General features: G+C 36.6%; 1 protein-coding gene across 1 annotated transcript; it reads left to right on the top strand.

Moving 5' to 3' along the window:
* On the top strand, positions 4,433-6,920 carry LOC110268455. The gene is made up of 4 exons (XM_021114626.1): positions 4,433-4,520; positions 6,222-6,445; positions 6,591-6,669; positions 6,773-6,920. Exons 1-4 carry the CDS (start codon positions 4,433-4,435, stop codon positions 6,907-6,909), a joined length of 528 nt encoding a protein of 175 aa, XP_020970285.1. The 3' UTR covers positions 6,910-6,920.

Here is a 19,716-nt window from a genome sequence, read left to right as displayed (position 1 = left end):
TAAAGAAAAGCTCGGGAATGTGGCGCATATGTGTAGATTTTACAGATTTGAACAAGGTTTGTCCTAAAGATTCATACCCATTGCCGAGCATTGACAATTTGGTAGACAACACCTCCGGCTTCAAATTTCTATGCTTCATGGATGTCTATTCCAGTTATAATCAGATACAGGTGCACCCAGAAGACCAAGACAAATCGCATTCATAACTGATCACGGTAATTTTTGTTATAAAGTAATGCCTTGGACTTCAAAATATACGTGCAACATACCATAGGTTGATGGACAAGGTCTTCCGAGTTCAGATTGGTCAGAACATATAAGTATACATCGATGACATGGTAGTAAAATCAAAATCTTAAGAGACATATCAAACTGACCTTTTGGAAGTTTTCCAGCAATTATGAAAATACAACATGAGATTAAACCCCGAGAAGTGTGCATTTGGAGTCCATGGAGGTAAATTCCTTGATTTTATGTTAACATATCGAGGGATAGAAGCAAATCTCGACAAATGTTGAGCTGTAATCCAAATGAAGTCACCCCGAACTATCAAAGAAGTTCAGCAACTCACCGGACGCCTGGCAGCACTATCAAGGTTCTTACCTGTAGCCACCGTAAGGTCATACCACTTCTTCAACAACCTAGGAAAGGCCAAGAACTTCATGTGGATAGATGACTGTGAACAAGCATTCACCGACTTAAAAAATATTCTCAGCTCACCGCCAATCCTCTAAAAACCGTAATATGGTAAACCTCTCTATCTATATGTTTCAATTTCACGTCACATAGTTAGCTCTGTACTTGTCACAGAAATAAGAAAAGAGTAACACCCAGTTTATTTCGTCAGCAAGATACTACAGAATGCGAAAATAAAATATCCAACTATAGAAAAACTAGCATTTGCTTTGATAATCACTGCTCGACATCTACACCATTATTTTCAAAGTCATCAAATCATAGTTCAGATTAATCAACTGCTGCGTCAAATACTAACACGACCAGATCTTGTTGGAAGGCTCATCAAATGGTCAGTGGAACTATCAGAGTTCGACATCTCATATTAATCAAGAGGATCATTGAAGGCTCAAAATGTTGCTGACTTTATTAGCGAATTCACAACCACACAGGAGGTCATGTCTATCTGGGACTTATACATCGATGGAACCTCCAATGATGAAGGTTATGGAGCAGGAGTTATTCTCAGAGACACGAGCAGCGTCTTTGCCAAGCAATCAATAAAGTTCTCGTTCCAAGAGAGCAACAACCAATCGGAATATAAGGCCTTGCTCGCTGGGTTACGACTCACTAGAGAAGAAAATTTTCAAAACCTCAAAGTACACTGTGATTCTCTACTAATTGTTCAACATGTAAGTAGAAATTTTCAGGTACAAGACCCCCCTCTTAGAACAATATTTAAACACAGTAAAGAATCTACGATAGTTTTTTCAACATTTTGAAATCTTACATATACCTAGAGAATAAAACCATAGAGCAGATATCTTATCTAAATTAGCTACCTCTAGAATACAAGACATGCCACTAGTTTTATCATAACTAACACTTGGGGAACTGAGTATATATGGTAAAGGTGTTCTAAGATTGTCACAAGAAACAGATTGGAGAAATCCGTACATAGATTATATGAGAACGTGGAAAATACCTTCATGAGAAAAGCCAAAGTTATTTAAAAGAATATCAAGCTATTTCACGCTCATCAGAGAGGACCTCTATAAGAAGGGATTCTTCCGACTGCTACTGAAGTGCCTCGAACGGCAGAAGCAGAGTTAGCAATATCCACGCTGACATATGCGGTATACACATAGGAGGTCAGAGTTTAGCCTTGAAGCTTTTAAGAGCAAGGTACTTCTGGCCTTCACTAAGAAATGATTACATGAAAAAAGTCCAACACTACAATAGCTGGCAAAAATGCGTGCCGATCATCCATAACCCAGCCAAACTATTGCGTACCACTGAAATCAGCTAGCCTTTGTCATTATCAGACTCTTTCATTTGGCTTTGTAATAGGCAGATCTGATCCTGCAGCTTTGTCACTTCTTCCTCTTAGATTTTCATCTTTGAGGTTATATCTACAATAACACCGTCCCTTTCCTTCAAAAATTTTTCCAATTTGGTTATCTTTTCTGTTGCACCCCTTTCTTCAGCACCAATCAGCTCTGTCGTCTTACCTATGCACAATAACCTCGTACCAATCACCTACATAAACAAACATCAATATCAAACCAAATAAAGGTATACAAATATTTAATGACCTCATCTATACCAGCATATACTTTCCAATACCCTCTATCTTAACTTTTTTCAACAGCTTCACATCACCAGAATGTTGAGCGACCTTATCAGCCAATTTCGAGAGTGAAAAATTTTTGCCCCAAACTGACTGTGCACCAGTCCCATTGATATAACCATAAAGCCTTTTTTGCTTTTCAAACACAGTACCACCTCCCATTCCTGTGACCAGCTATTCCTCAAAAAGAATCTCGAAGGACTTCTTTGAATCGAATTTCTTCCTTTTCGCTTGATGCACAGGACGAGCACTAGACTGGGCAGTATTAGTGCCAATATCTTTCTCTGCATCTGTAGCAAAACAATCTTTGTCACCTCTCTTTTTCTAGTTCAGAAAAGACTTCAGACGCGATGTAGTCAACGTCGGAACCTTTCCACCTACAACAAAAAGAAAAACACATGTATCAAAATAGCATCAGAAGGAGGCAAAATTCTTCATACCATTCACTTACTTATATACTCCCCTAGTGCTTTCTTATCTGATTCCACTTTTAACAATTCAAAACTAGACAACAACTCCCCAGCCAAAAACATTCTATTAAAAAAATCCAAAAACCAATTTTTCTCATCACTTCTCGCTATAGCTTCCAGTATTTGCATGAGCTCCAGACGCCAATAAAGAGGAAATTTTTGACCAAGTTGTTATCCAAAAAGAAGGGGTACACGGTTTCCGACTAACAGACCTTTCAAACATTGCCTTAAAATCTTTGAATGAAGATTAATACAACAATAATAAAGAATGATCGGGATAGCTACTAAGATTGATCCAGACACCCTTCTACACACCTTTATATTGAAACAAAGAAAAGAAAACATTCAAGGAAGGGGAAAACTCAAGAAACTTCGTTAAACATTCATAGGCTCAAAGAAAATCCCATGAATTTGGATGTAATTGTGAAGGGACACAGTTTAGTTGGGTTAACACACTACATTCAAAATCGGAGAAAGAAAATCTCAAATTCAACTATTAAATAAGGAGTATACAGATAAAAATAAGCCCAGTCCCCCTCCGTTTGCAAACTCTTTCTTCACCACTACGAGGAAGAAATTCAACACCAATTTTTGCGCCACTCTTCACCCAGCACTGAGCCCGGATAAAGACTCTATATTATTAAAAACTGACACACGACACTTCACATCAACATGCATCCACTCATAAATATCATCCTTTACCTCCATAACCTTATCCCTAGCCATTACTAGAAAGCAAGAAAAGAGGAAAGAATGAAACACTTAAATGAACTAGACACAGTAAATAACTAGTGTCCTTTTCTAAAAGTATGACCAAATAGGTAATAAAAAGACAAAATGAACTTTTCACAAAGTCCCCCCACGTTTTGATGGTAACCGTTTGATTAAAAAACTTTTCACTTGCAACTTAAATGCGTGGTCATGATTTTCTTAAAAAAAAATTGTGCAGTAGAATTAAGTACATCTTCACACTTTTCACATTCTAAAAGTGAAAATTCAAGCTTTCCTCTGCCAACTAAAATGCCATGTGTTGAGCTTAGGGGCTCATGGGATAGCATCACTCTAAAATATATCATCATTCCGAGGTATAACATCATAATGATATCTTCATTCAAAAGCTCAACTTGCTAAGATGAAAGTATGATTTAGCAAGTCAAGTTTGGGGGTTGTGATACTTACCACTCATACCGTGGAGGAAAATAGTTATACCTCGGAGACACGTTCAAATATTTTAAACAAGGTTTGACCGAATAAAAAGCCTCCACCTCTGTAGAACTCGCACTAAATCTTGGAGAAAAGACGAGAGGTTGGTTATACTAAACAACCTTAAAGCATAAGCGAGGCTAATCGGCATCAGATAAAAATTCCAAGATTCCTAATTTATTAATTTTACTTTTGAAAGATATTTTATTAAATTGAGCATCGGAGTCTCTTTTGTAGGTTCTATATCCAGATATGAGTTCCGAGGAATTCCCACCATAGCTATTGGGGAGATGAAGAAGAGATCGTCGAACAGTAGCAACAAGCTATACCTCGGAGTGCGTATCCTCCATGGAACAACACTTTTAATGGGCTTTTTTTGTAACATTTTGTATTTTTTAAAAATCTAAATATGAATAAATTATGATTTATTTTATTAATGATCTCAATGGGAATAATGGCTTCTAGGCCATATGTTATCCTGAATGGGGTTTCTCCAGTCAAGCTCTGGGGTGATGTTCCGTACGACCAGAGTACAGAACTGAGTTTGTCATCCCAAAGTCCTTTAGCTTCGTCTAGTCTTCTCTATTATAATGAGAGCTTTTGAAAAGAAGATAAAATTATTATTATTACTATTATTATTATATTAATATTTTATTTTTACATGCTTTAATTAAAATAATAATTTGTTTAATAATATTATTATCGAGTTCAAAATCTGACAGTATGAATAAATATCGGTACTCTTCGATGAGCTTATTCTGCAAATGCTTCATCATATATCTTTTATTCTTATAATCATTATGTTAATAATGCCATTTATATTAGTAACTCATATATATTTATCTTCATATGTATTATTACCTGTGTTTTAATATATCCAGCTTTCATAGTCATCCATTTAAGATATTTATAATTTGAGTCACTGACTCAACAACTTTATATCATGACACCTAACCCTCATGTGTCACTTAAACACTTTAATCATCACCATTAGTCATCATTCAGCCATGCAAAGCTTCATTTGAGAGAGAGGAATCTTCCGCGTTCGATTTCTTGAAATCGGTTACTCCAATCAAAAATTTAATCCGATAAAGTGTTCGGATCTTCCTCCTCTTCACGTTGAAGTCACTTTTGTTTGGGAGAATTTGATAGTGAAGCTGTTGTCCCTCCATGCATGTTCGGCTAAGTGAGCCCAGCGGTTGAGTAACCGATTTTTTACGTTTTCGTCTTCAACTGTTCGGTCAGAAACCTTCCCTGGAGCTTCGGTTTGGTGATTTCTGTACGGAGGTAGGGTTTGATAATTTTATATTAATTATTAAATGTGTTCTTGATGCGTGATTGTTGATTGGATATTTATGACTTGAAATTGAATGATTTTTGTTTGAATTTTGGTAAAATATTGTTGATTTAGTGTTTTATCTTTCGATTTTGATGAGGCTGCCAAAATGATCTATTGTGTCCTAATTTGAGGGATGTTGTTAAACTTGAATATTGAGAGAAATTGATGAGATTTGGTGGTTGGAAGATTAAAATTAAAAGCTGTGAAAAATCGGTAACCGAAAAAGCTCAAAAACAGATTTAAAATCAATTAAATATTTTGAAAGATCAGAAGAGAAGATTTCGATTTTGAAAAGAGTATTTGTCACCAACGCAAATATGATTTTTGAATATGATAATGTAGTTTAATAAAAGATTGGGGTTAAAAATAGTAATTATATAAGTTTTGGGAGTATTTTTAGTAAAAAGTAAAAGTTTCAGAGTAAAGCAGATATTTTATAAGAGTTCATGGTTATTTCTAGAAATATGAAATTAAATTAGACAATTTATAAGTATGAAGTTAAATTAGTAATTTTGTAAAATATTGGGTTAAAAAGTAAAATATTTAACAAGTTTGAGATTTAAAATGGAATTTCTAAAAATTAAGAATAAAGCCCTACAAACTTGTTTTTGATATTAAAATAAAAATATTAAATATTAGGGATAAGTACTTTTTTCGTCCCCAAGGTCTGGGGTCAAAATCAAAATCGTCCTCAACCTTTTTTTTATTATTAAAATCATCCTCAATGTTACAAAACGTTATAAAATCGTCATTTTTACCAATTTTATTTTTTATTACTAAACTACCCCTCTCATTAAAAAAATTATAAAATAAAATAAATATAAAATAAATAAAAAAGAAAAGAAAGAAAGGGAAATAGAGAGAAAAGAGGGGAGAGAAAGAAGGGGGTGGCTCTGCTCGACAGTGACGGTGGTGGATCTCAGTGGCGGCGGCGGCGTTTCTCGGCGGCAGAGGCGCGGCGGTGGATTTGCACGGGTTTCTCCTCTCTCTCCTCTGCTCCCGAGCTCTCTCTCTCCTCAGATCTCGCTTGATCTCTTTCTCCTCTGGCTCTCTCTTCCTCCATCTCATCAACTCATATTGTATTCCATTGCCATCAGTGCCCTTGGTGACTTTAGAGACTCCAAAAATGTGGGTCATTGTTAGAGTTTGATTGCAGAAATTCATTCATAGAGCCTTTATCAACTTTTGTTGCCAAATTAATTAGAGAGTTCAGAAAGTGCATGCTAACATTCATCAGTGACATCAACATTGAGTTGTATATGTTTTCATGCAGGTTTCACTATGTGTGAAGAGGCTTGTTTACACAAATGAAAATGGAGAGATTGTCAAAGGAGTTTGCTCAAATTTCTTGTGTAAGAATCAATAGTTTTAGAAGAAATTTATAGTCTTTTATAATCAAGAAATTGTTTTCATTTTCTTTTGTTCCAGTCACTAACAATGGTCCTGTTGATGCAGGTGACTTGAAGCCTGGATCTGAAGTAACAATTACTGGACCTGTTGGGAAAGAAATGCTTATGCCAAAAGATCCTAGTGCCTCCATCATCATGGTACATTATCATTCATGGTCATCATCACCATCATCAGAAGTCTAAGATGAACAAAAATCCACCACCACCACCACCATTATCATCATGGTCATCATCATCATCACCATCAGAAGAAGAAGAACAATAAAACTCAAAACAGAACCACCACTACCCCACTATCATCATCAACACCAGAACCCACCATCACCCCACCTCAGAAAATCATGACTCAGAAAATCAGAACTCAAAAAATCAGAATAATCAAAACTCAGAACCATCAACAAACTTCAAAACTAAAATTCTTCCTCTTTTATTCTTGCTCTGCTTCTGTATATTTTTATTAGTATATTTCTATTAAATTTATTATTTTTATCAAATAAGAAAGAAAGATAAAATAATAAGATTTTATAAAAGTGTTTGACATACAGAGTTAAATTGAGAATTTTATCATTCTCCATTCATAAACTATTTAGGGAAAGGCGAAAAAAAAGTGTGAAGATAATTTGAAATATTGAAAACAAAAAAAGTAAAAAGAATAAAGGAAACAAAAAGATTAAAGGGATTTCTGCCACAGGATAGCAGAGAGCGAAGACTAAAAGAATCTAACGAACCTCTGCCACAGGAGAGCATAGATTAGAAAAGAAAATAATGTATTAACTAAAAAAATATCTGCTACAGGAGAGTAGATGGCAAAGATAAAAATACTTTAAAAGACTGTCTGCAACATAAGAGCAGATGCAATCTTGTTTGGGTCTTAGAGCCAAATGTATAGTGGGGACGTCCACATATTGTAAACTATTTTCCAAATATAAGCATATTATAATACATTTAAAAGTCACATTGTATGGCCCTGACCGTAAGATTTATATGCACACTGTATGCATCTAGAAAGCCATATCTAAAACTTGTGTCCAAATAATATTGGGAGTCAGGGGCAAAGCTACCTATTATGCGCCCCCCTCAATTTGTTTACAAAAATAATAAAAAATAAAAGAGTGCCCCCTTAAAAAAATGTATGGCCTCCCCCCTTTGGCTTTCTGTAATTGTCATTCAAAAAATGTGTGCCGCAAAGAATAATTGAAAAGTAGTGTGTTATTTGAGCTATGAGTCATATGTTTAATTAAAAAAAAAGTCCTAATCCATATTAGAAGTGAAAAATCTGAAACGGCAGCAACAACAAGCTAACAAATCACTTCTTCAATTCTTCCCTTTTTGTTCAATTAGAAAACAAAACATCACTCCATATTTCTATTATCATTACAACTTAGAAGATAATAAGTAGTCTTTGGTCTTCCATCATCATTTCTCATTCTTCTTTCTTTTGTAAGTTATTTTGAATAATTTATATATTTATTTATTTATCTAGTTTATAATCTTATAATAAAAAATTAGGTTTTTGAAAAAAATTGAAGATGATAATCATGTAATTATAATGTTATCTTAGCATGTATTATTTTTAATTTTTTTCTCATTATTAATTATTTGTGACATTGATATTATTGATTTGTAAAATATAAAATAAATTAAGTTTAGTTAAGTTGCATAATGTTTATCTTATTATCTATGTAAATTCTCAATTGTAGGAATTTAATTAGTTGAATCATCGGCAAGATGAAAACAATAGACACTTTTTTTAAAAGACTAGCTAGAAGAGTGAAAATGTTCCTAATGTTATTACATCAACACCAACCTCTTCAATACTTGAGGCATCAAACATGAATACTTTAACTCCTCAACAAGATAGTTCAAAGTCAAAGTGCCCATGACTTAATCCTGAACAAATGAAAGTATGTCATTTGGTAAGAGATCCAGGAATTCGACCAATGATTTGGAAGTTTCATCCAAGTAAAAGAGATGAAATTCGTCGAGCTTATCTTAAAGTTGGACTAAATCAACCAATACTTGATAATTATCGATTATCGAGCGATACAAGTCATCGTCGTCATTTTCAAACTTCTTTTGGTTTGAATTATACCCTTCATGGTTAGGGTATTCTATTGAAGATGATGATGTATATTGTTTACCATGCTACTTATTTACTATGAAATCTTCAATCAACATAGGTTCAAATGCTTTCATTGAAAACGACTTCAGGAATTGGAAGAAGGTAAATAGTGGAAAAGATTGTCCTCTTTTGAATAACATTGGCAAAGGTCTCAATTCATTCCATCACAGGGCAACGAAATCATCATGTGATGATTTGATGAAGCAATCACAACATGTTGATACACTTATGGAAAATTGAGAATAATCGACATAGACTTAGAGCATCTATTGATTGTATTAGATGGTTGACTTTTCAAGGTTGCGCTTATAAAGGATATGATGAAAGCTCGAGTTCAGATAATCGAGATAACTTTATTGAATTGTTAAAAATTGTTGGGTTCTTATAATAGTAGTGTTTAGAAGCTTGTTTTGGAAAATACTCCTAAATTTGCTAAATATACTTCAAGTGATATTCAGAAAGAAATTCTACATGTTCTTGAAAAAATAGTGAGAAACTCAAATAGAAAGGATATTGGAGATGCCAAATTTTGTATCATCATTGATGAAGCTCGTGATGAATCTAAAAAAGAGCAAATGGCTATTGTTTTGAGATTTGTTGATGTGGATGGTTTTGTTCGTGAACGCTTCTTTGATCTTGAACATGTTAGTGATATTAGTCCCTTGACTCTGAAAAAAGAATTGGTGTCTGTGCTTTCTATTTATAATCTCTAAATTGAAAACATTCGAGGCCAGGGGGTATGATGGTGCTATCAATATGAGAGAAAAATGGAATGATTTACAAGCTTTATTTCTCAATGATTCCCAAGAAGCACATTATGTCCATTGTTTTGCTCATAAATTGCAATTAGCACTGGTGGCTGCTTCAAGGGAAGTACTTCAAATTCATGAATTTTTCACACAATTGACTTCTATTGTCAATATTATTGGTGCATCTTGCAAACGACATGATCAACTACAAGAAGCTCAAGAAATTAAAAATGTAAAATTGATTGCCAATGATGAGCTAGAAACAGGTCAAGGTACAAATCAAATGGGCACTTTACAAAGAGCTAGAGATACAAGATGGAGTTCTCATTTTCATTCTATTTGTAGCTTGATAAGAATGTTTGCAGCTACTCATACCATTCTTAATAACATTATTGATGATGGTACAACTTCTTCTCAAAGAGGTGAGGCTTATAGTGTCAACAAAGTGCTATCCTCATTTGAATTTATTTTTTCGTTACATTTGATGAAGGAAATTACGGGGATTACTAATATTTTGTGCCAAACATTACAACAAAAATCTCAAGATATTTTGAATGTATTGCATGTTATTTCTACATCAAAACTACTCCTTCAAAAATTGAGGGATAATGGTTGGTGCAATTTACTTGAGATTATTAAGAAGTTTTGCGAGAAACATGAAATTGATATTTCTGATACGAGTACATAATACACGGTTGGAAGAGGTCGATCTCGTCATCCAAAGATAACAATTGAGCATCATTATCGAGTAGATGTGTTTTTGGCAGCAATTGACTCTCAAATACAAGAGTTAAATAGTAAATTCAATGAGGAAATCATGGAGCTTTTGACTTTAAGTACTGCTTTGGACCCTAAAGACAATTTTAAGTTGTTTAGTATTAAGAATATATGCAAGTTAGCTGAAAAATTTTATCCTTCAGATTTTTCTAATCATGAAAGGATTCTTTTGAATGCTCAATTACAACATTATGCATTTGATATACCGAATCATTTAAAAGATGTTAGGACACTTTTTAAGTTATGTCAAAGATTGAAAGAAACAGAAAAATCAAGAACTTATCATTTGGTTGATAGACTGATTTGTAATGTTTTGACTCATGCAGTATCTACAGCAACAATAGAAAGAACTTTTTCGGCAATGAAAATTGTTAAAACAAGGTTTCGGAGTAAAATGACAGACGAATTTTTTGCAGATAATTTAGTCATTTACATTGAGAAAGAAATTACAGCTACTTTTAGTACAGATTTAATAATAGATGACTTTGAATCAAGAAAAAAACGTCGAGCTCAATTATCTATATAAGTTGCAAATTTTAATTTATTTCAGCTCTAATAATATTATTATATTAATTTTTTCATTGCATAAGTTATGGTTGTGATTTAAATTATTTACATGAAGCATAATATATTTTTTAATAATTTTACAGAAAATGTCTAAAAAAGAATTGAATAGTATTTGAAGATTCTAAAAGCAAAAGTATGTAACAACCTATATTTACAATATTTAAAATTAGTTTTGACATATTTGTGTTTAATTATTTTAATATACGATATGTTCAGTTATCTTATAAAAAGTAAATTCTAAGTCTTAGTTGTTATTTAACACAAATAAAAAATATTAAAAATAAAATTAAATGAATTAAAAATATTAGAGACTAAATTAAATAAAATTAAACATGAAATTTTTTTTAAAAAAAATCACAAACGTTAAAAACAAAAAGTATATTTTACCCTAAAAAAATACAAAACAAAGAAGGCTGCTATTGCCGAATCACAGGGAGCTAGTGTGATAGCCTCTAATAAGCCTACCAATACAACCACAATGAAGGGTATAGCTAAGAATTCTATTAGAGATTAATCTACCTAATAATGAATATATTTAGGGACTAATATGCTTAATAATATAAATTTTAGAGACCATATTGTCTTATTATGCATAAAAAATTCGCAGGAGATAGGGATTTCCGCGGGAATCGCTCCGAATGGGCCCTGATGGTGCGGAATTTTTTTCGTGGGGATGGAGATGAGGAGAAAAATTCTCCCGAGACAGGCGCGGGACCCGAGCGGGGATTCCCGCCCCAACCCTGATAATTTTCCGAATTGTTAATCTTACTTAAATACCCTTACTTTATTTCTAACATAAGGGGTATTTTAGTAATTTCACCCATTAAAAAACTCTAACCCTATCTTCCCTTCTCACCTTTGTTGCTGCGCCGTCTCTAACTCTCTATTCCCACCCAAACCCCAACTCTCCAAACTCCAGTCACTCACTCACTCTCCATTTTGTTCAAACTTCAAAACCCTCACAGCTCGCCACCAGTCACTCTTGCGCTGTCACCCTGGCAACTTCACCGCGTCGTTCTCTCTCTTCAGGTGCGGCGTCCTTCCCCTCTCTACTTCTGCGTCTGCATGTTTGCTTCCATTCTCGTTAATGTATGTTAACATATTTATGTCTCTGTTGTTTTAACAGAGAACATGGAGATGTTTGTTGGAAGTTGTATACTGACAATGAAAGAATATTTGATGTTAAAGATTTTATTTTATTGCTTTCTTTATAATGAAAGTTATATTTTAAGATTTTATTTTATGCACTATGATTTGCTATGTTGTATTTCTGAACTTATAATCTTATATAAGATATGTTTGTGTGTTTGTAATAATATTTTTTAGTTTATTTTTTGCTTTTTTTGATATTTTTTACTATAGTTTTCATATGAATGTTAAACATAAGGAGATGGAGAATGGGGTCCCGCGGAGAACGCGAGAAACGCGGATGGGGACAATTATCCCCCATGACGGAGAATGGGGCGAGAACAGAGATTAATTCTGGAGGCGGAGACGGGGAGCGCAGGGAGGCATCCCCCGTCCCCGCCCTACTCCATTGACATCCCTAAAATTAAATAAAATTAAACATTAAAAAAATTTTTGAGAAAATCACAAATGTTAGAAACAAAAAGTATACTTTACCCTTAAAAAATACAAAGCAAAGAAGGCTGCTATTGCCGAATCACAGGAGCTAGTGTGATAGCCTCTAATAAGCCTACCAACACAACCACAATGAAGAGTATAGCTAAGAATTCTATTAGAGATTAATCTACCTAATAATGAATATATTTAGGGACTAATATGCCTAATAATATAAATTTTAGAGACCATATTGTCTTATTATGCATATGTTCTATTGTTCTTTGTGATAGTGATGATGAGTATGCATGTTTAATTCTATTCTTGCTTTTCAAGAATTGCTGCTTGCATTGCAAGAGATCATGCCAAATGGAGTACACATTATAATAAAACTCTTAATTCATCAATGACATCTTTGATTTTGTCCTTTTTAAAACAATTTTTCACCTCACTTAACGCATTGCTAGCATTCTCACTCTCACCACTATCATTCATACCTTTACCTACGATATGCAGATGACGAGCTTCCATCGCTTTCCATATTTAAGAATTTTGGGTGAATTTTTTATATAGTTAAAAAAAGAGAGCTTCATTTGGTGTCTTTTTATGAATGGAAGGATGAGGATTATGTCACAAAGAAGATGATGGTCAAACGCAATGTTTTAGTGTTTAGGGACAAAATTAATTTTGTTTTTGTGCTTGGCTAATCAGGAATCAATTTGTCTAACAAGCCATGTGTCACGTTAGACAACACTGTTAGAATTTGACAGGATGAAATAATTTGAGAATTAATTTAACTGACATCAATGATTATTAAAGATCTAAAAAGTCATTAAAATTTATTGAAAAATAATATGGCTGATTTAGAATTTTTTTAGAGACTAATTCGAATAAATACTCATATTTTAAATACTTGCATGAGAACATGTGTGAGTTCTAAGATAAAATAGAGTCGAACAAAATTGAATAATACCGAAATTCGTTCCTATTCGTCTTGATGGCCGTTAAACTAAAAATACAAAAGAAATTTAAACTTAAAGAGTTATTTTGACTTAGCATCTCTCATGTTATAGTAGGATATTAGCTTCTTAACAGCTATATGTAATACAGCCTATTATAATTTCTTTAACCATAGAAATACCTTTTTCTTCTGTTGTATTTTTCATAATAGCATTTTTTTTTCATTTTTAAAGGGAAGTCACGTCATTATATAGAAAACTTGTTATGGAATAACGTTCACTTTTATAGGTATTCAGATGAGTAACAATAAAATTAAATTCAATATCGCCACTCTATTAAAATTAATCGATCAGATAAGTTAAATTAACTTTCTTAATTCATAATCTGATAGAAAGACAGTCACTTGATGAAAAAAAAATAGTCTAGAGAAAATAATTAAAAAAATTAGGTCTCAAATTTTAAGAGTAACTCTAATAAAGTATTTTTGGAGTATATAAAATTTAATTGAATTAAGACTAAACATTACAGTAACAAATCTCACCTTTAGTTTTAAATTACTATTTATAATATATGGTTTCACAAATACTAATGTGGTTGTTACGATGGGTAACCGGAGATTATTGGGTTGGATTAGTTTGGCTGGCCCAATCGTCTGAATGAGGAAGTATCCACACGTATTGATGATCCAAGGCCCCCGTTCGACTTCGGTATGAGAAAATGGGGGGTGGTACCTGCAAGACACTCTGATGCCAAAGTCAGCAAAGGGAGCAAAACAGGTCTAGAGAGTATTGGGTCTTAGTGATACCTGAGGAATGTCAGTGTATTTATAGTGGTGACCCAATAACCACCGTTGGAGTAGTTCCGCCATTTAAGGTGGATAACCGTCCCTTTATCTTAGGGAAGTTGAGATATGGCTCCTGGAAGTGGGTAGAGAGATTTTAGGGGCAGTTACTCATTTGAATGAGTGCTTATCTGCCAGCTAATCCTTGTCCCCGACTTCTTTAGGAGAAGTCGTGGTAAGAACCGACTTCATAGGGAGAAGGTCGGTGTAGCGCGAGGCTCAATCCTTCGGATTGGGCCTTTCATCTGGACCTGGGCCTTATCATTGGGCCAAGGTATGAACAGTGCCCCTACTCGAGCCTAATTTCTTTTAAGATTTGGGTTCGAGTATTCTACTCGGGGTCATAGCCGACTTGTGAGGGAACCGACGTGATTGTTCAGAACCGATGTGACTTTCGTGACTTTTGGTTTTCACAGTTACATCTAATCAAACGTTGCGTCCGTTAGAGGTTTGCGTAGGTATTAATTACCTTGGTAACGGTGCACCCATTAATGACCGCTTCCCGTTTTTACCATTATGCCCCTAACGTATCTATAAATACTTTTCCTCTCTTTCGTTGTTTTGTTTCTGCGATTTTCTAAATTTTCTTCTCATCCGTTCGTGGAGCATTTTTGCTTGAAGATTTTCATTTTCTTCTACCTTTTTTCCAGGCAAAGGTTGGTTCTTTCTCCCCTTCTCTTTTACTAAGTGCTTCTGTTTGCATGCTTTTTATTATTTAGAGGGAGGGAAGGTGACGTCGTAGGCTTTCTGTTTGATTCCATGCCCCCTTAGGAACTCTCGTTTTTGATTCTTTCCCTTTTCCTTTGTAGGTTTTCATCATATCTTAGGAAAGAATGTCTTCTGTAGAAGTTCTTGCTCAATGAGTCAATGTCACGGTCTTAGGAGAGGAACCTTTGGCCGATACCGAGTTTATCACCAACCTTCGCACTCATCACCAAATTTGTACTTCTGAGGAGGATGAGCCGAAGTATGAATTGGTGGTCCCAGGTCCGGAAGACCGGGTTTGTTTCGGGAGGGCTTCTGAAGTAGCCCCTCATTTCTTTTATATGTATGAGAGTATAATCACCCGTCTGGGCGTTTTTCTCCCTTTTTCTGATTTTGAGGTTGCCATCTTACGTCACTGCCGAGTTGCTCCTACCCAACTTCACCCCAACTCTTGGGGCTTTCTGAAAATCTACCAGTTTATCAGCCATGCTTTAGACTTTTCGACTTCCTTGCGAATTTTCTTTTATCTCTTCCACATGACCAAGCCCTTCAGTGGGCAAAATAACAAGCAACAATGGGTGTCTTTCCGAGCTATACAAGATCGGAGAGTTTTCACCCTTTTTGATGAATCCTTCCATGACTTCAAAAATTATTTTTTCAAAGTTCAAGGTGTAGAGGGTCACCACCCTTTTTTCCTGGATGAGAATTCTTCTCCTCGCTTCCCTCTATACTGGTTGGAGGCCTCCCCCTGTGAGAAATATAGTTTGGATGATCTGGATGAAGTGGAGGTAGCCATTGTGGGGTTCCACCGAGAAGTGTGGGGGAGGGCCCCATATTTGGATACCAAAAAATTTCTTCAGTGGTCGCCGACCTTTGTCCAGGCACAAGTAGGTAGCTTTTATTTTTCTACTTTGTTTCCGACTTGCGATATGTTTTTACCGACTTGTCTGACTTTTTGGCTACTAATTGTTTGTTACAGAGATGGCGAAAAAGAACTCCAGTGAGTCTTACCAGAGAGTCCAGGAGGCCAAGGCGAGGTCCCGTGCCAGGACCGGCGGCGCCAGGGTAACTGGTCCTCCTCTTCCTCCTCCTCCTCCCCTTCTTTCCGAAGTTTGGGGACTCCTTCTCAACCCATCGTCATTTCCTCCTCGGCTTCTTCTCAGCCGCCCCCTCCTCCCCGATCTTCTCCTGAGCCAGAGAAGAAGAAGCGCAAGACTTTAGAGTCTAGCTCTTCTTTTGAAGGTGAGGCTAAGGTGGATGCTCCTGCATTTATCCGGAAATACATCTATCCCCATACTCGTATAGGTATGGATGATGTTTCTATCCGGAACCACCTCACTATTTTGGTTCAGGAGAATGTCAGGGCGGCGGCGGTGTGCACCAAGTTTCTTGATATTTTTGAGAAGACTCCTCTTAGCTCTCTGGGTTCAACTTCGAGGGTTGAAGAGTTGGAGGAAAGGCTTCTTATATATCAGAAACATGAGAAGGAGTTAAAGAAGGAGGTCGCTGAGTTGAAGGAGGAGAGCGATGTCCTTCGGGAGAAGGAGAGCAAGTTACAAGCCCAATGCAATATGGAGGAGGGCTTGAGGAAGAAGGCCCAGGAGATTTATTCGAGCTTGTTCGAGGACCTCGTGGCGGTGAGGAAGGACTTGTTGAATTCTCGGACTGCTTATGCCGAGTTGGAGGACTCTATTGCTGAGGGAGCCGAGGAGGCCTGGAGGATTTTTAAGGAGCAGGTCGGAGTCCTTGCTCCCGACCTTGATCTCACTCCTTTGGATCCTGACAAGGTTGTCATTGATGGTGCCATAGTTTATCCTCCTCCCTCTCCTAAGCTTGTCACCGATTCCGATCTGAAGACTCGGGGGCAGAGGATAATCGATTCCCCTCCTCGTTCAAAGGATGCTCCAAGATCCTCAAGGCCTCATTCAAAGGATGCTCCGAGTTCCTCAAGACCTCATGGAACCTCCTCTCTGTCTCCTATGGATACTTCTCTCCCTGGTACTGATGGCGCTCCGACTATTCTTCCTGGCTCTAGTGGTGATCCGACTACTCTTCCTGGCTCTGGTGGTGATAATCTCTGAAAATTTGTTGGCTATATGGGGGCCCGGCCTGTGGGTCCCCTCTTTTTAAACTCTTTTTATGTTTTATTTTGGTGATTTGGTTGACATTTCTCTTGGCCTTTTGAGGCCGTAAACAAAATATTTATAAATACCCTTTTTTGGATAAGGGTTTAAGTTACCTTTTGTGTGCATGCTTTTTCTATTTCTGATACTTTAGGGAATTTCTTCGACCTTTTTGAAAACCTTTTTTTTTTGGCTTGTCTGTCTTCCTGAGCTTTTTGCTTTTAGGACAGTCTTTTGGCTTTTTGATAGGTTTTTCGATCTCTTTTTCACTATTCCTTATACTCAACTTTGTGATTTATTGAGTTTCTATGACTTAGGTTATTTTTGCGATGCGTTTTCCTTTCTACTCGTCTTTTCACTCCAACTTATGAGTCGGTATGTTTTCGAGTCTCTTACCATCAACTTTTATAACCTCTTTACACCGACTTGTACCTCGTCGTTTTATCCTGACGAGACCATCTAGGTCGGTTCATGGGATTTTTACGCTTTGTCGAGCTTAAGTCGGCGCGTTTCGTAGAAAGAAAAAATAAACGAAAAGGAATTTATAAGAGATAATGTAAAAGATCTTTATTCATTTGGGAAGGTACTTTACTGCTACTAAGGGTTTTTAATAGTTTATTCCCCCTTAGCCTCTACTATGACGCCTCATTAAAAACCCTTCTTCAGAAAAAACCCTTTGACTTTTGGGAAAAAATCGTGAAGTTGGGAAAAGAGTACATCAGTGAGTAGAGTTTGCTTTTAACTATAGTACCTTTTCATGTTACAAGCATGCCACGATCTTGGTAACTCGGTGCCACTTAGGTCGGTCACCTTATAATAGCCTTTTCCTAAGACCTCGCTAATTTTGTAGGGTCCTTTCTAATTGGCAGCGAGCTTTCCTTCCCCCAATTTGTTGACTCCAATGTCGTTTCTGATCAAGACCAAGTCGTTTGGGGTGAAACTCCTTCGAATGACTTTTTTGTTATACCTGGTAGTCATCCTTTGTTTCAATGCTGCTTCTCTTATCTGGGCTTGTTCTCGGATTTCGGGGAGCAACTCAAGCTCCTCTTTGTGCCCCCTTATGTTCCCGATTTCATCATGGAGAATCACCCTTGGGCTTTGCTCACTGATTTCCACTGGTATCATAGCTTCTACGCCATAGACAAGTCGGAAGGGTGTTTCCCCAGTGGCAGATTGTGGCGTCGTCCGATAAGCCCATAACACTTGTGGGAGCTCTTCTGTCCAGGCTCCCTTTGCTTCTTGTAATCTTTTCTTTAGCCCTGCCAGTATGACTTTGTTGGCTGCCTCGGCTTGTCCATTGGCTTGTGGATGTTCCACCGAGGTGAACTGGTATTTGATATTCATACTGGCCACTAGGCTTCTGAAGGTAGAGTCGGTGAACTGAGTTCTGTTGTCTGTAGTAATAGAATAAAGTATTCCATACCTTGTGATGATATTTTTGTAGAGGAACCTCCTACTTCTTTGGGCTGTAATGGTGGCCAATGGTTCTGCTTCTATCCACTTTGTAAAGTAATCTATTCCCACGATCAAGTATTTGACTTGTCCTGGCGCCTGGGGAAAAGGACCTAACAAATTCATTCCCCATTTTGCGAAGGGCCATGGAGAAGTTATACTAATGAGCTCCTCGGGGGGAGCCACGTGGAAATTTGCATGCATTTGGAAAGGTTGGCATTTTTTCACAAATTCTGTGGCATCTTTTTGCAAGGTCGGCCAGTAGAATCCAGCTCGGATTACTTTTCTGGCTAGCGACCTGGCTCCGAGATGGTTTCTGTAGATCCCATTGTGGACCTCCTCTAGCACTTCAGTGGTCCTTGAGGTCGGTACGCACTTCAACAATGGCGTTGATATTCCTCTTTTATAAAGGATATTTTTCACCAGAGTGTAATATTGTGCTTCCCTCCGGACTTTCTTAGCCTCTTTTTCCTCCTTGGGGAGGATGTCGAATTTTAGGTATTCGACCAAAGGATTCATCCATCCGAGGTTTAGCCCGGATATCTCAAGGACATCTTGTTTGCCCTCTGCTTTCACTATAGAGGGCTCCTGGAGAGTTTCCTGGATCAGGCTTCTATTATTCCCTCCTGGCTTAGTACTTGCTAACTTGGAGAGGGCGTCTGCTCTGCTATTGAGATCCCGAGTTATATGCTTAACCTCGGTTTCAGCAAAGTGCCCGAGGTACTCCAGAGTTTTTTCCAGGTATTTCTTCATGTTTGGATCTTTGGCCTGATACTCTCCATTTATCTGGGAGGTCACCACTTGAGAGTCACTGTATATCATCACTTTCGTTGCACCGACCTCTTCTGCCAGTTTCAATCCTGCAATCAGGGCTTCATATTCTGCCTGATTATTTGAAGCTGGGAATTCAAATTTGAGGGATACCTCTATTTGAGTTTCCCTTTCATCCACCAGTATTATGCCTGCGCCGCTTCCTGCCTTGTTTGAGGATCCATCTACATAGAGTTCCCATATAGTTGGTTTTTCCTCTTGGTCTCCTGCGTACTCTGCTATGAAGTCGGTGAGGCATTGGGCTTTGATTGCTGTCCGAGTTTCATACTTCAAGTCGAACTCGGAGAGCTCTATTGCCCATTG

The sequence above is a fragment of the Arachis ipaensis genome, chromosome B10 (genome assembly GCF_000816755.2).
Source record: "Arachis ipaensis cultivar K30076 chromosome B10, Araip1.1, whole genome shotgun sequence".
Taxonomy (NCBI): Eukaryota; Viridiplantae; Streptophyta; class Magnoliopsida; order Fabales; family Fabaceae; genus Arachis; species Arachis ipaensis.
Note: the sequence above shows the minus strand (reverse complement) of the source record. Positions and strands in the feature narration are given on the sequence as shown.

What these genes read in the sequence shown, in the direction of transcription:
- LOC110268455 (XM_021114626.1), top strand. Translation starts at nt 4,433, where the DNA reads ATGGCTTCTAGGCCATATGTTATCCTGAATGGGGTTTCTCCAGTCAAG. An exon ending in ACTTTAGAGACTCCAAAAAT is followed by an intron (nt 6,446 to 6,590) that starts GTGGGTCATTGT and finishes GTTTTCATGCAG; the next exon opens with GTTTCACTATGTGTGAAGAG. An exon ending in AGTTTGCTCAAATTTCTTGT is followed by an intron (nt 6,670 to 6,772) that starts GTAAGAATCAAT and finishes CTGTTGATGCAG; the next exon opens with GTGACTTGAAGCCTGGATCT.